The sequence below is a fragment of the Haliotis asinina genome, chromosome 9 (assembly GCF_037392515.1).
Source record: "Haliotis asinina isolate JCU_RB_2024 chromosome 9, JCU_Hal_asi_v2, whole genome shotgun sequence".
Classification (NCBI taxonomy): Eukaryota; Metazoa; Mollusca; class Gastropoda; order Lepetellida; family Haliotidae; genus Haliotis; species Haliotis asinina.
Window position 1 is genome coordinate 59,876,638 of NC_090288.1, and position 16,580 is coordinate 59,893,217.

At 38.3% G+C, this 16,580-nt stretch overlaps 1 protein-coding gene across 1 annotated transcript; it reads left to right on the plus strand.

Annotated features, from left to right (window-relative positions):
• Positions 1-1,655: 1,655 nt before the first annotated feature.
• Positions 1,656-16,300, plus strand: LOC137297132 (protein SHQ1 homolog). Its single transcript, XM_067829144.1, has 14 exons — positions 1,656-1,860; positions 1,970-2,037; positions 7,098-7,162; positions 7,930-8,055; positions 8,617-8,771; positions 11,143-11,255; positions 11,593-11,699; positions 12,102-12,155; positions 12,778-12,878; positions 13,473-13,526; positions 13,899-14,022; positions 14,294-14,414; positions 14,604-14,643; positions 15,189-16,300. Exons 1-14 carry the CDS (start codon positions 1,786-1,788, stop codon positions 15,588-15,590), a joined length of 1,605 nt encoding a protein of 534 aa, XP_067685245.1. The 5' UTR covers positions 1,656-1,785; the 3' UTR covers positions 15,591-16,300.
• Positions 16,301-16,580: the final 280 nt, after the last annotated feature.

The following is a 16,580-nucleotide window of genomic DNA, read 5'->3' on the forward strand; positions in this document are numbered from 1 at the left end:
TTCATTGCAAAATGAAATTCATCTTTATACAGTCGTAGTGTTCTTATTGCGCTATATTATCGCCCAAGTTAACTTGTAATCTGGCCCTGCCAATACACCGTTTCGTCAAGTCACGACGATACAAGGAATAGTCTTGATGAGCATCGTTGCAGGGTTCCATTCCTCAGTTAAGATATCAGTAACACTTTAGATTGCCAAAAAAAATTAAATGTTTCCCGGGCACATTTTTTTCAAAAATGACGTGGGCGGTAAGACTTTGGGGTTTTTTTTTCAATTTTTGATAGAAAATAACAGTGACGAGGGAGGAGCACATTTCCATTTTTTTCTCTCAGAAATACATCTTCCGTAGTTCAGCACGTGTTGAGGAGTTGTACATTCTGTCACACTCGTTCCTGTAAGTACGCAATCGTATAGTTTACAAATGGATGATCGGGACTCAGATAAGTCAAAATCATTTTTAAATGGCAATAAAAACTGTTACGCGCACAAATATAAGTGACGCGCCGATGCCCGAGAAACATTTCACTTTTTTTATGCTTAAATCCTGACAAAAAGGTACTTCACCACTGCCACCAAGACCCTGAAACACGTACCAGACGTAACCAAATCCGCTTGCTTATGGCGATCAAGATTATCCAATGAATACAGCATGTGATATGCTTTACGTGGATACCTAAGACTGGGCAGTAGGCCTACGATCGAGTACCCCTCAGCCAACCTTTAACCCACATCTCAACAAAGGAGAAGCCAAATAAACTGGGAATCTGCCACATTCGCCCATAGCTAAAACTTTCGGAGCCTCTGTACCGTTTAATCAATGAATATTGTATTCTCTCTGAACGACTCTAGACGTTGAAAGTCCCTCAACTCGGGACCGTATAACAGTATTGGCATATGAGGCTCAAATATCGTTTTCAAAAGAAAACACTCTAGGTAAACTAGGTTCTTGAGAAGCATATAGAACTTGGTGTTTCCACTTGACAAAGGGGCAAGGAACAGCCCAGAAACGTTGTGTAAACAATAAAAATGACGTTGACATCCACAGCATTTTGTCTTATTTCCTATAAGTAAACTGTCCATAAGAATGTATCGTTCTCAAAACCTGAAATATAGTTTTCTTCACTTTTATAGCAACACAACAGCATCACATCGATGAGATGACGACCACTTTGCTTGTTTTATTTTACCCAGCAACTCATATAAACGAGTCAAAGAAACGAAGACAAAGCAGCTGTTGCGTCCTCACTACACAGAGAATTTTAGCTGTATACAACACGTTGTACCTCAACAAGAAGAGAGTATTTCTGTACTCACAAAATCAAATGTATCCCTGTATACTTTTACAATCATACCACCACACTGAAATAATGATGGTGCTTTTTCATGTCCCTATTTTTTGCGCATCTGCCATCACTACTGTATATATGATTTCTTTATATGAGCATTTTACTGGTGACTCCTCCGATTAGAACATTGAAGACGACAAATGGAATGTATAACCTATCCTTTAGGGTTATAGGTTCTGAAGACTATGACTTTGAATGGTGAGAAGGACATTTTCCATCAATTCTTAGAATAATTTTATTGAAACTTCGCGAATTAGCCACGACCTACGCTGCAAGGTAATTATTTTTATTATCCAATAAGCGGGCTCTATTCGAGATTATGCGGAACTAGAAAGATGGCGCTCCCCATGTGCGGATAAAAACAACGTGATCTTGTGACAATTTACTTCGTTTCTAAGGCGTCTTCGTTTCTTCGTTTCTACCTACTCTACTTTTCAAGATGTTGACACCATCTTTTGAGTTATTTCAAGATGATGTATTTCTAACTATTGTCATCAAAGCACCATTTACAAAGGTACTTTTCCGTTAAAACAAACAACCATCTTAACATACCGAGGGGACCACAACGATATTTTAGATGTAAATAGCAGTAAGGCCTGGGACATTTTTTCTTTTTTTTTCAGGTGTCAGACACTGAGATTTTCATTGAAGACAGTGATTTCAAGTTTTACTCCAAGCCATATTTTTTGAGGTTAGTGTTATCATACCACACAAGCTCACTTTAAAGGGGCATTGATGCGGAGCAATTTCCGTGGACTGGTGTAAACTTTTGTTATTGTTTTTCTCCAGTGAGTACCCGGATGATATCCCAGAATTCGTTACTGGTTCGTGACCTCTGCTGCGCAGTCCGTATGCGCAACTAATAGTTTAATTACAGACAGATCAACTGAGGTGAAGTCATTTTTACTTCATTACAAATGTATTATGAAAACAAATGAAACACTTTGAAGGTTAATCATCTGCCAGTAGTAGAAATGGTAAAAAACTATTAGGACGGGAAAATACCGAACCCTAATTAGTTTATTGTCATATTTGTATGATTTTGAAAATTAATAAAAGAACACACGGTCTGCTTATACTCATAGTAAATTTCTAACATAACAGCAACATTTATACATTGTATAGACTGCCAATGTGGATCCTATTTCACACAGATAGGCGATCTAGTGTGTGTTTTCTGTCATATCGATTCTGCTGAATGCTACAACAAATAAATTAAAACAAAATGCAAATAATGAATGTGAAACAGACTAATTTTATAGCAACAATGTCAGAATACTACCTTGTTCAGGAATGTATTCATCAATATCCATGTAAAAGAAATCGTATTCCATTCATCTGCAGCTGGTAAATAATCCTGCTCTGAGCCGTGTGTCTTACAACTGTCTCATTTGCGAAAAAGTAACACATCGTTTCACGTCTTTCGTTGGTGAAAACCTGATAAACCTCTCACTGGTCACCCAAGATAGCACACCTGGCAACTAATTGTATGAGATCCGCTAATCTAAGTAATTTAGTTAACCAATAATGTGCAATCAATCAATCAACGCAAGAGTGGTTAATTCTTTGAAGGGAGGATGTTGTTTTTACAATCGCACTTTACGACAGGGTGTAGTCATCTACACACTCTGCCTTTTGACAAAAGTAATTAATCAATCACTGTGTTATCGGTTAATCCTTTGATCGATGTTTGTTTTTGTAACTCAGCTGATAAACCCTCTTGCATCACTTACATGCACATATTACATAACATGCAATACGTTTGCCGCTACAGACCTTAATTTATAATGTTGAGTATTTACTCCAGACAGGACAAATGCCAAATGGAAACCTTTGTTGAGTAACCGAAGTGATGTTACTACTAATTATACCTGTTAAAAATTCATTAATTGACCATCCAGAGAATGATGACAAATAACATGTGTAGGTTTACACCATCAAATGCGAGTTACAGCAAGGAAGATGTAATCTCTGTGTCTAATGCAGCCTGAAAACACTTATGGGCCGAAACTGTTTTGATGGTTACCAACGGAATTTCATTACATAAGGAATACATACAGGCATTTGCTATGTACTTGGGTAAATAGGTGGAATAAGGGGGGGTTACGTAAGAAAATTGTCAGATTTCTCTACCAAAGGCAAAGTCGTCGTTTATTGTTTACGAATTCAAATAAATCAACTGTGTGTTTTTATTATCATAAATAATAAACCATTGTAGCTACCATAGCTACCAAAATTTACGTATGATACTTGCTATCACAGCTAAACCAACACTCAAAATTACCTAAATATAAAGCTTTGCAATCTTCCGTAGTGAAACAAATGGCTTGCTACGTGCCTGTAGACATCATATTTTCATGTAACATGATTAAATATCGAGGTTAAAAACAGAGAAATAGGATCAAATTGAGTAACTATACCATCCAAGCATCATATTTTCATGTAACATGATTAAATATCGAGGTTGAAAATACAGAAATAGGATCAAATGGAGTAACTATACCATCCAAGCATCCGAAAAAAACTACACTGCTGGGATATTTTGTTACGATCAGACAAGGAATACCATGGATATTTTTAAATAATGGTATATGATGGGCATCCGGCCTCCTGACTCTTATGGGTGAAGAAACTCTGCTAATATGGACAGGAGCCCAGTTCCTTTGTCCGTCACGGCCGAAGGAGCGGGCGCTGACCAATTTGCAGTTTGGTTCCGTAATTAGACAGTTGGCGAGAAACATTATTCGCTCCGCATCAGTGCCCCTTTAACTTTGACAGAGGAACTTGACTTTAACTTTGAATTTGACTGAGGATATATTATAAATGCCATTATCTTTTGTTACTCATTAGGCCAGACCAATTTTATGGTGAGAGTTCCTCCCATTCTCCCACCCCAAATAATATTTATAAATTGATATATGCTAGATTTATTAACAAAACCTAACACAACCATTACTAGAGGACTCCCCCAAACAACTTAAAGCCCCCAAATTAAGTATAATATATAGGGTTGATCCCCGGTCGAACCACTTAGTGTTATGTTTGTTAGTCAGCAGAAGAAGGAATATCTGGGAACGGAAGGAACTCCTTCCAATTTTATTTAATGTTTTACAGATTTTTGTCCTCCAAAAACCTGAAGGCAGGAAGGAAACAAATAAGAATCACCAACCAAAGTAATATTTAAGTATCCTTATACATTTGGCAATTTATCAAGTGTATATAGGGGAAAAAAACTTTTCTTGTAAGTTTACATTTTTTTGCAAATAAACACTTTAGTATTATATTTTGTTAGGGTTAGTAGGATTATTTTTTTTCCTTATTTTTGAAAAGAATAGGTCAAGCAGATCTATAAAACAAGAAATAAAATTGGTCTGGCCTTATTATTTTAAAGAAGATGACATATCAAACTTGAAGATGGTTAAACAAGCACATTCACATTCAGTCAGATGCATGATCATAGGTATAGTGTAGACATCAGCATCTGTTGATGGCCATATGAAACCCCCATATAAAAATAAACAGATCATTGTTATCATGGGTGCTGTGTACCCCAGATATGCATGTACAGACATACCTACCAATAGAATACAGAAACATACTCTTGGATGAGTCCATTCCACAGAACAGACTACAACTATAATTTGCTGCATACTTAAGACAACAAATAACGCTACATGTGCTTTGTTTCCCACACATTACATAATTATGAATACATGCACAGTGTTATTTAGCTAATGTGCTGAAATAGTATTACTAATGTAATAGATGCATTTGATAATGTTACATAAGAAACGACCATAAACAGTAAGGAGTATTTCGTGATGTACAATACTACTTGTAATCATTAGAGTACATTTCTGTATGCAGACTTGCGTATGTATCTTTTGTACCTGTGCCGTCAATGGTTAGGTCCTGTAAGTCCGACCTTTGGATGCGTGTAAAAACACACTGGTCGGTCTGGAGGGTTATGGCATTTAGGTTGACTACTTCTAGACAATAGGCTGTCATTGTTTTCACAATGACACAGTTAATGCTAAAATGTTCACCGGAACATAACTGAACAAGGATCGAGCTACAAAATGTCATTTTTATTTATGCAATCATGCTGCAGTAACATTGCTTAATAATGTTCATTGTTGTCTTTAAATAAAATGGCATTCAATACATAATCTATTTTTATAAGTGCTACATATAAGGTTGACAGCTAACTATACATAAAATAACATACAATACATAATATAATGTGTTACAGATATAGTAATAGATAGCCAAACCAAAGAATCGTGAGCTTAAGAACTTAACAGAATACAACGCATTGTCTAAGTACTGCATCAGCATGATGTCGTTTCTTGCAAACCTGTCCAATCGTCGTTCCAAATCTCTGTATTTATTCTTCATGGGGGTCAGTCTTTGGCCGACATTATACTGAAGCATCTTTGCCTCATTTAGACCCTGTTTGTCTGCTAGGAACTTGGCCATCTCGAAGATGGCGAAATAGTTCCAGCTGCCAACATCCAGGGCCTCAATCCACTGAGATGTGACAAATCTTCAGACAAATTTTGATATCTCGAAATGATTATTGTAATCCACCTGGAGGCCGACTTTGTGGACCTTTCGCAACACACATTGGGTGTAATGGAAAAGCACCCCTTCCATGTTACAGTTTGAGCCGCGGTCCTTGATGCCATCTCAAAGTCCATGTAAATAGAGAACAATATATATATCTGATCTCTTGTAATTTGTAAGACGTAAGTGTATATAAAATTCCAATGTAATTTGAATTCAATACAAGTTAATTTGCAGTTGTAAAATGAGAATGAAAAAGTAACGTCATATGACTCACTTGTCTTTTGTCTGGGTTCAGCTTGAGCCCAAGGTTCCTGCTGTCTCTTTGATGAGACGGGAAGCTCTGGTGTAAGTCTCCTTCCCTGTTTGGCAGCAACAGGAAGAGCAAAGGAAACATCTGGTCGGATATCTTGGCGTGGATCGTGTAAAGTTGTGAAAAAATTTACCTTTATTTCAGTGTGAACAGGCCTGTGGTTGTGATCGCTAGGTAATTTCAAAATGATGTCGTTCACTGTGGAGACTGTTGATTTGCAGCCTTTCTTAATGCATCTCTAAGAGATCCATTCTTCCTCTTTGCTCTTGTTCACACAGTACATATAACCATTTGCACAAAGGTATCTTCCACAACGAGAAGTGGGAAGAAACTTGCCATAACAGAGTTCTGAGAATGACTGATGAAAACTGTCATTTCCAACATTCTTATAGCATGCAAGTTTATATAAGAAGCTGAATAACTCACCAGTAAGCAACATAATCAAAGTCACTAAATGAGATTCACTCACACTCTCGCACACGTGCCATGTTTCGTTTCCTGAGTGAACACATTTCACATTTTGTTGAATACCAGTGTCATAATCCCTTAAAACAACACTGTTGTCACAGCATCAAACATAAGAGGATTTTTACCTCGATCCAAAGGTCAAACTTACAGGACTACCCCGCCATCAACAACCTAAATAACTACGTAAATAACTCAAGGATTACCTTAGTGAGAATTGGTTCGTGAAGAAACCGTCGTAGGAGGTGAGTAAGTGAACTGAGTGGTCCTATATAATTATTTACACTTCATTTCACTGAAATAGCTGCAGCATTGCTGGATTAAGAAGCAAAAAGAATAATCGCAACAAAATTTATAGTGGAATGTTATGTACAAATGACTATGTGCATTTTTGTTGTCACGAACAGACTGAATCTGCCTGGCAACATTGTAGAAGATGGTAGAGAGACAGCCAACTACGATGCTGATGCAGGTGAGTGTTCTGTAATTAGTAGGGTGTGTTTCATGGAAGGTGGCTGATGAAAGGTGTTAGCTGACATGATTACGTGTGCTTATAATTATGTTTATGGCACAATGATGTGATGTGCTGGTATTGTTTATGATGGCTTGTTTACTTCCCTTACATTGGGTGTCTGCTTGACGTGTTTGCTTGATTGTTGTGTTGAAACTTAAAGAATTGCACATTATAGTTTTAGCTAGGTTCCAACCTAGTTGAATGTGTTTCCATTTTGAAGGCAGAAGGCTTTTACTTCATTTGAAGAGGAGACATTGGGGTTCCTAGCAGTTGACATGTTCATTCGTCATACCAAAGGCAGGGACTTGTTTCTCCACAGAGGTACAATGTATTGAACTCATTTCTGGGGTCAGTAGACTCGTGAAGGTCCCGGGGTAGAATAGGCCTTCAGCAGCCCATGCTTGCCATAGTAGGCGACTATGCTTGTCGTAAGAGAAGACTATCGGGATTGGGTGGACTGGTTCACTGACTTGGTTGACACATGTCATTGGTTCCTGTGATCGATGCTCATGTTGTTGGTCACTGGATTGTCTGGTCCAGACTTGATTATTTACAGTCCGCCACCATATGGCTGGAATATTTGTACATGTGGCATAAAACTAAACTCACTTACTCACTCTGGGGTCACTGCCAGCATATTGTGGTACTATGCTAACAGCAGTAAAATCCCCACTCACACACTCACTTCAGCCCCCAAGCATTAATTAGAGACTTTCTTGTTCCAGGTACCTTCACCATCCGAGCACCCAAACAGACTCCAGGACAGGTATTTGAAGGCCTGGACATGCTTACCAAACTCTTAGCACCACGAGGAGACAGATCTGCTAAACAGCCCACCATTGAAGTCATGGGTACACGCAAATCTAGTTCACTTCATCAACAAAATATATGCTATGAATTGATGAGCTGAAAGAATAATTTTTGGAAACCAAAACCCAAATAAGGAGCACTAAACTAATATAATATGAATGCAAGATACCATTTTAGAAAGTGGTCAGATGTACCCAGGGAACTAATGACATTTTGGGTTAACATTTTCTTCCTAATGTAACAATACTTGTACTTTTTAGGGTTTAGTCCCATCCAGAATTCAAACCCACACGCCATATGGCCAGCACACTGGAGGCACTGATGGATTCACTCCTTATCTCCAGGTCTTATTACACCAAAAACATATTAAGGTATTAGTTTGGGTAAACTGATTGAAGCATCAAGGGGATAAAACATGTCAGTTAGTTTACTGTGTGAAAGTTGTTCATATTCAAATTGTGGTATCTCGGTGGAAACCGCAACTGTTGGACTGCCGTACTGCTAGTACAGTCTGTGCAGCCACACACACGTGTGTGCACATCACTGTGAAGTGCAGTTATCTTGAACTTCTTGTTAAACTAAGTTACCCATCTCACTCAAAGGTGAGGAGTCCATTCTGCCAAGCGATGCCCTTCCTGATGAGGAGGATATTGACTGGTCAGTGGAGCAGACGCCATTCATGGAGACATCAATGCAGGTAGAAGGACACAAGTACGGCTTTGGATGCCTAAGATCTGGTGTCTTTAAGAGGCTGCAGGTAGGCATCTACAAAATCAGCAGTTTTCATCATTGCTTTCATTTGATAGAGCTAGTTATTTTGATCTTTGTATCACGTAACATACTATTAAACTACAGATATGTTTATATATTCTTTATTATCCCCCACCAATTGTTTATCGCGAGCCAGGTTAAATAGTATTAGGCTCCATTTGTCTTCTAAAGTATGTCCGTAGCATACAATGAAACTACCAATATTTTTGTCAAGTTTTTATTAAACCTCGCCACACATTTAGGCCAAAGCTGGGATATAGTTAGTGTTGGGAATTGGTTTAAAGCTCATAATTGATGATTATAACTGATCAATCATTGAAAATAATGTGCAAGCGCTAATTATCAAATTTTGTTAATGCACAATGAATAAAGAAAATATGTGTAGTTCATCTGGGTGTTTTTGGCAAACTGCACCAACTGCATTTGAAAATGTTACGTCTTTAAATGATGACTAGTATGTAGGAACATATGTTCCTGGCGTCTTAATTCAATCACTACTTTGAATGAGCTTGCAGTGCATATAAAATGAGACAGATAAAACCAACCTTGTCAACACTACTGTTATTGCAAACAAGTGTTCTAAAATTGTTTGTGTTCAATCATGAGACAACATGGTTGATTGCATGGTCATTTGATTATTTGAATTAATCGGACCACCACTCGATGTAGTATTTGGTTATATCTGTTCATACTTGGTACCCAGATTCATCACGGTATAAGAAAGGTCCCAGTCAGGTGTGTGATCTTGGCCTTCATTCTTAGGTCACGAGGGGACTGAAATATTTTACTCTTGTCAGCAAAATATCTCAAGAACCGTTTACTGGATTGTCTTTATGTATGATACCAAGCTTCATTTTGGAAAGTTGCAGGGTCCAGTCGATTTGGTGACCTTTACACGATTGTCAGCAAGATATCTTATTAGATTTTCTTCATAGACTTTGGACATTTCCCTTGAATCTTATTTCATGAGCAATTTCTTACTACCTTTTGCATATTTCATACACCATGACAATCATTTCAAGGTCAAAGTGAGTGTTGAAAATATTTATGTGTTCGAACATCTACAGAACAAAATATTAAGAGAAGTGAACTACAACCTATCTTTATTTTTTTTCCTTCGATCCATGGATGTCAATCTGATATAAGCAATAATAAAGATGTTACGTGAAGATACTTCAGTAATAGGAACAGGGTTAGTGGAAGTGTCTTGTCAGTCTGATGTCAGAGTTTAGATTGTTAAATATCTCCTCATGCTCCTTATGGCTATATCAATTGAAGTTAGAAATTGCTGAACAACTGAAATATTTCTTGTGTACTTTTTGTTTAACATGTTTCACTCACTTATGACATGATGCACAGTGCATTCCAGACAACAAATATGGACGCTCTTAAGTACTGTCGGAAATAGGAAAAAATTGTTTTTACTCTTTCATATCTGCAATTTATGTAGTTAATATGTGAAAGTGTGAAATATCCATTTAATTAAGTTCGGCCAAACTACGGTCTCAGTGATAAGGACATATGAAACATAGAAGAAGAACTTTACTGAGGAAGGATGACAGTGTTGATGTCGGGCTGGGGGAAAGAGATGTCAGCTAGGAAAGACATGTCTTTAGTCCAATTAAACAGTACATTGACCGAGCTACCTAATTGCCATCTAAATTCTGACCTACTGTTTTCAGCAGCTGTTCCATACTTTTTCTGTGTTTTGCCTAATTTTATGAATAAACTTGCTGTTATGAGTATCCTATTGCGTAATAACATGGGTTATTTCAACATACGCTATTAGCAGTTGTGTAGATTTAGGGATACAGAGAAACAGCCGAAAAAGTTTTTGTCTATTACCAACAGTACGTTAGTTTGGCTCCATTTGGTGCAAGGTGTTTGAATACTATTTTTTAACATCAGCCTTTTTATTTAAGAAATGTGTTGTGGGAGTCTGCTCATTGCATGTTCTTCCCAGTGAATTTTCTTGCATGGTAAACGTTTGTCTTCAGAAACCATAAAACCGGTTAAACGGAATTTCACATGCTTGTACCCTACAATGATAACTTTGATAAGTTTAAGATGTTTGATTTTATGTGTCAAATGACGTGCATATAAGTGAAGTTGAGAATTACCTTGTGGCTCTTTAGTGACATTTTGTAGCTCTTGAGTTGGTTTTGGGATTTGACATGTGCTAGAGATATTTTTCAAAGTTTTTGTTGTACTACATCTCTGGAATTTTCATACTAATGAAACATATATTTGTACATTTCTTGTTATGATGGAGAGGCAAGCTTAAACACCATCACATTATATCTAATCTCATTTCAGTCTTGGTATGTATGACTGATGACATGTTTGTGTGTCCCCAGTCTGAGCTGTGTGAGGTGGTCGACCTGAAAGACCCGGATTCCGTGGCGCCAGAAAAGAGGCGAGCACAGAGGAAGGAGGAGGAGGCCAACAAGTTTGACGACGACCACTACCTGTGAGTATCAGGTACTCAGTAGTGGAACCAGCCCTACTTTGTAGGGGCTGAAAAACAACAACACACAAGCTTACTTTACTGTCTCATCCATGTACAACTGTAATGATATATGTTGTATGTCTGTACTGACCTCATGACCAAGTGGCACAAAGCTCCATGATCATATATTTGATAAATTTGTTCAGTCTTCGCTTATTGCAGCCAGCAACAAAACATAGTATTGTTGACCTTGACCTTCATCCTGTTCATTCACTCAGTGTCGTATCCACGATACATTTGATCTGTATAAGAACGTTACACGAGAGGTTAGTGACGTCTGCATCTGATGTGTTGACAGAGCAGACCTGTACCAGGATGATGTAGTGCAGCATCTGCTGTCATTCAAGCCAACATGGGATCCTGCATGGAAACAGCTGTCCAAAGGAGGGAAGAGGAAAGAGTTAAGTAGGGCCTCATTCCATACAGTTACAATGTGTTTTGAGCATGCACATGCAAAACAGGTGCTTTTTCAATAGCCATTATTAAAGAAGAAATTGACATCCATAACATTTTGTCTTATTCCTATTATTATGCCATCTGCATAATAACCTAGGTCAGTACTTGCATTTATAAAGACTAATTTACAGTTCCAATTACATGTTGGTCAGTGGGTAGATGGGTATGTGTTTCTTGAAAAGAAATATTTTTTTAGCACTGATAGTGACTACAGTCAAAATGATAATAATTCTTATGTTACATAAAATTCATAGAGGCGACTTAGGTAAAATCTTCAGCCAGGTTAGTATAAAAGCCTATGAGCAAAAGTTCACAATTCGAACTGTACACTTATTCCACTGATGGTTGCAGTGACTTTGACAGAGGAAGAGAAGGAGAAGATGAGGAAGCTTCCTAACAAAGAATGTATCCTTCTTCAGCAGAGTGAACGGATAGCCCTGGGCCCATGCTGAAACTACAGTGTACATACAGTTCACTGTGAGCCTATCAGCCTGTAAAAGAACTTGGTATTAAAATGGCAACAACAAAGAAATATTATATAATGAACAGTAGTATTCTAAAATGAACTAAGGCAATATAATACAAGAGGAGTGATTATGGTGTTTAAAACAGGGATAGTAATTTTCATCTCTCAGTAACTGTAATCCAAATTGGCAGATTTCAGTGGTTATCGCACACAGTGCTAACCTTTAGGTCATTTGGGGTGCAACCATGTATTAAATTATTGCCAAGTATTGCATTTAGTGTCAAATTATTTTTGGTTTGTGAAGCACAGTGTCTCTAAGAGCCTTACGTGGGCTTTCTGAGATGTAAAGAGAGGCAAGAGTTAACTCCCATTATATACCTCTCTTGGGTGATTCTGTACAATATGGTAAGTCAACAGCACACCACAGACCCTCCCTGAATCTACAGGTACAATAATACACCATTTAAACATTGTTGCTCATCAAGAAACACTGCACCATAACTACTGTGATGTTATTAACATCGGTATAATCTCTTGTTCTGTTTCCTTGATGATTTGAAGATTTGATTGACAGCAATGTGCTTCCATCTGTGTACCTGAGCCTTGTGGATATCATCTTCTGCTATATGTACAGTTTCCGTGTTACAGAAGGGGAGCACAATGTAAGTGGCTGTACAGTACATATGTACAGTACAGCTCCAGCAGGTCAGGTGTACAGTACCTGAATGGCTTTGGTAGCTCATGTGTATTTATGGGATGGGATCTGTAAGGTATGGTGTCCTGTCTATCATAGGTAGGTTCTGTGGGTGGGTTGTATGGTGCAACAAATGTGTGTTCAGTAAAGTCTGGTGTATTGAATATTGTATGGAGACTCTTTAAGTGTACAGTAAATGTTGTGACCTAAAGGATCAGGTGTACAGTACAGTAAAGTATGAATGTGTTCTGTTAGGTTGGGTCTACCATGTATTGTATGAAGGTTCTGTACAATGCATGTACAGTACATTACAGAGTGTTCTGTATGGCCAGGCGTTGTATAATGTAGGATTTGCAGGTCAAGTGTACATTACACTTTAAGGTTTTGTTCAATTTGCAGAAAATATGAAACTACTCTTGTAACATGCTGTTCTGTACATTTGCATATCAACTTTCCATATCCCACAATATGCTTATGTAGACTTATGCCAGAGCACCATATACTAGATATTACAGAAACATTGTAGAACATTGTAGAACATCTGTTGTCCTCCATGTTGTAGGTGGAGTCAGGCTGGACCATCTCTAAGCTGAGTGCCACACTCTCCTGGATGGAGGTAGGCATATCACACTTGTTGTGTCACTTTTATCAACCATGTAAGATGAGCTGATGAAACTTGACAATTCTATAATGTAGAAATGCTATTAAATAGCTTCATGTAAATGTCTGTGATAGAGAACATTGAAAACTGTATGCATGCATTTTTCTGAGCTTGGAACTATGAGATGATCTTCCCATTTTATAACCAGGTGACTAGTTGAACCTGTGATAAGCAAATTCTTTAACCTCAAGGCCACCCCACTATCCAAAGCTTATACACTCCTTAGTTCTCAGCAAAGTTAGAGTGTTCTCCAGACTGGATGTAACGTCAGCCAGCTGATTGTTGCTGTAATCACACTGATTCTTCCCCGACTTGTGCTCCTTGTAGACCTTCTCCAGCCTGCAGGATGTAATGGTGACCTGCTACAGAAGATGCTTATGCTTCCCCCTGCATCGACACTGGAGTTTGCTGGAGGCTGTGAGGGAGGACACCTGCAGGGTGCTGTCACTAGGTACTTGGATGTTTGTAAGGGGCTGTGAGGTGGTCCAGTAGATAAAGTGTGCACTCATTACTCTGAAGAGCCAGTTCGATTTCATTCATGGATGGAATGTGAGAAGCGCATTTCTGATGTCACCCACCTTGATAGAGCTCAAATATTGCTAAAAGTGGTGTAATACTAAACTCACTCATTCACTCACTGGATGTTTGTGTAGTGGGTGTATCTATTTAAGAAGTTAAGGTGGAGGTAGGGCTTGACTGCATTGCCATATTACTCATTGTAGGTCGCAGACAGGTGTTGAAGTGTCTGCTAGATATACAGACAATCTTGACAGACACAGAACAACGATATATACTGAATGACCTCTACATCAATGACTACTGCGTGTGGATCCAGGGCATCAGGTACAGTACACTGAGATCTAGCAGGCAAACATTTGTAGCATTTTAGCACAAACTGACAGAGCAAAAAGATGACATTTGTGGTTTTGTTAATCATTCATGTATTTATGCTCATATCTCATGTTTATGGTTGTATAATTGTCCACTTATCTAATTGTTTCTCATAAATTTCTCTTTGTTTTCTTTTTGAAGGAACGAGAAACTGGAAAGTCTTGCAACTGCATTGAGAAAGGTAGAATATTGCTGTTGACTGTAAATGAAATTTATCTCTAACCAGATCTTGTGGGAAACATCAGTAATGGGTTTTACAGTGTACTAAACTTGGGAATATGATGGTCGAGATCAAGATGTCATCCCCTTTTCCCCTTGGAGGCCATGAGAGACGACTTACCTGGGTGAGGTAGTCACAGTCTGTGGTGTAGTGACTGTGTGTTCACCAATATGGATGATATTTGTTTTTCTGTAACCATTACATATGGAGAAGATCAGATCTATATACAGATCATTGTCAAAATTTGTGTTCACACACAAACACAAAGAGAATGCTGATCAAACAATTACACAAACATTTGATAGAGATCCACTGAATTAAAGTGTACACTGACATCAAGTCATAGTAGTCCGAGGGCCTATTTCTTCTAATTGGTGTTTAAGCTAAAACCTAAGAGCTGTGTTAAAGTATGGGAGTTATCACTTCATCAGTAAGATCACTGTGTGCATGTGGGTCGAGAGAAATCTCTCTTCAAGAACAAGCTAAGAGGATGAATTCTGTTGCAGATAAATATTTGTAAGACTGATGTTGATCTGTCTCTGGTGGAGCTTGAAGCAGCAGCCGAGGCAGTGATGGCGGAAGAGGAATCAATTGTCAGAAAACTAGAGAAACTTTCAATGAAGGCCACACCAGACAGAGATAGTGACGATAGCTCCGAGGGAGAGACGGATAGTGAGGAGGATAGTGAGGACACAGATAGCAGTGATCACTCCACAGATGATCAAATCACAGGCACAGAGGAGGAATGGAGCACACATTGTGATGACATCAACACGTCAACAAGCACACAAACTGATGACTCAATCACACAAACCAGTGCCACAAACACACAAATTATTACACAGAGTCATGACACATTAACAGAAACTGATGACACAAACACACAAACCGATGACACAAACCGATGACACAAACTGACAAAAAATATGAATAATGATCAATGCACAAATATTTGTCACTAAGGACAAAACCTAAAGATTCAGACTTACTTGAGAAATCTTGAGTACAGACTTCTCGGGATTGCTGTGATAATGAAGGGAGACAGAAGAACGCCATCACAGTGCACTGATGCTTACTGTATTCTGATATATTGTGGTTTCCAAGGTGCCAGAAACCTCTTGAATGTGTTGAGTTGTTTGTGAATGACCTAACTACTGACCACATCACTGGCAAACATCATGATAGGCAAGACATCATGGTATAGTGAACTCCACTGATGCTGTACCCAAGTAAGACTTCTGTCTTTGAACATTACCTCCTTTGGGAGTGCGGGTAAGAAACGGAATAGATTCCCAGGAACCAATTTATATCATATACATGAAATTGGTGACCAATATGAAGCCTTCGTGTCCTCGGTTTGGGATGTCAGTCGCAGTATCAGTCACTGATGTGTCTGGTCCTAACTTGACGATCGACAATACTAGCTTATGTAGCCAAGAAAAGAATGATCCAAAACCAAAACAAATGCACACAAACCAGCAGGATCTACAAAAACAAACCCAATTACAATTCTTGTCCTATTGTCCAAGGCATGAAACATGGGGGAAAAGGCTCTTTCTCCACACATTGTGGAACACTGACAGTGAACTCTATGTTATTAAAGTTTATTTTACACTTTTGTGACTAACTTTTCTTATTCAGATTGTTAACTCATATTACAGAAAGTCATAAATAACAATGAAAAGTGTGTTTTCAGATGAAAGTTGTCTTATCCAGTTTTCAGTTTTAATCCATTTTCGTTTAAGTTTTTTCTGACAAAGTCAAGGTACATGGAGATGAAACTTGAATCATCCCAGCTGTTGCTTTTTCAGAATCTGCTCTTGGCATGCAGAACAGAAGTTAGTTGTGGTCACCATGGCAGTGATTCAGACTTCCTCTTTGGCCATAGCTCAGTGTTG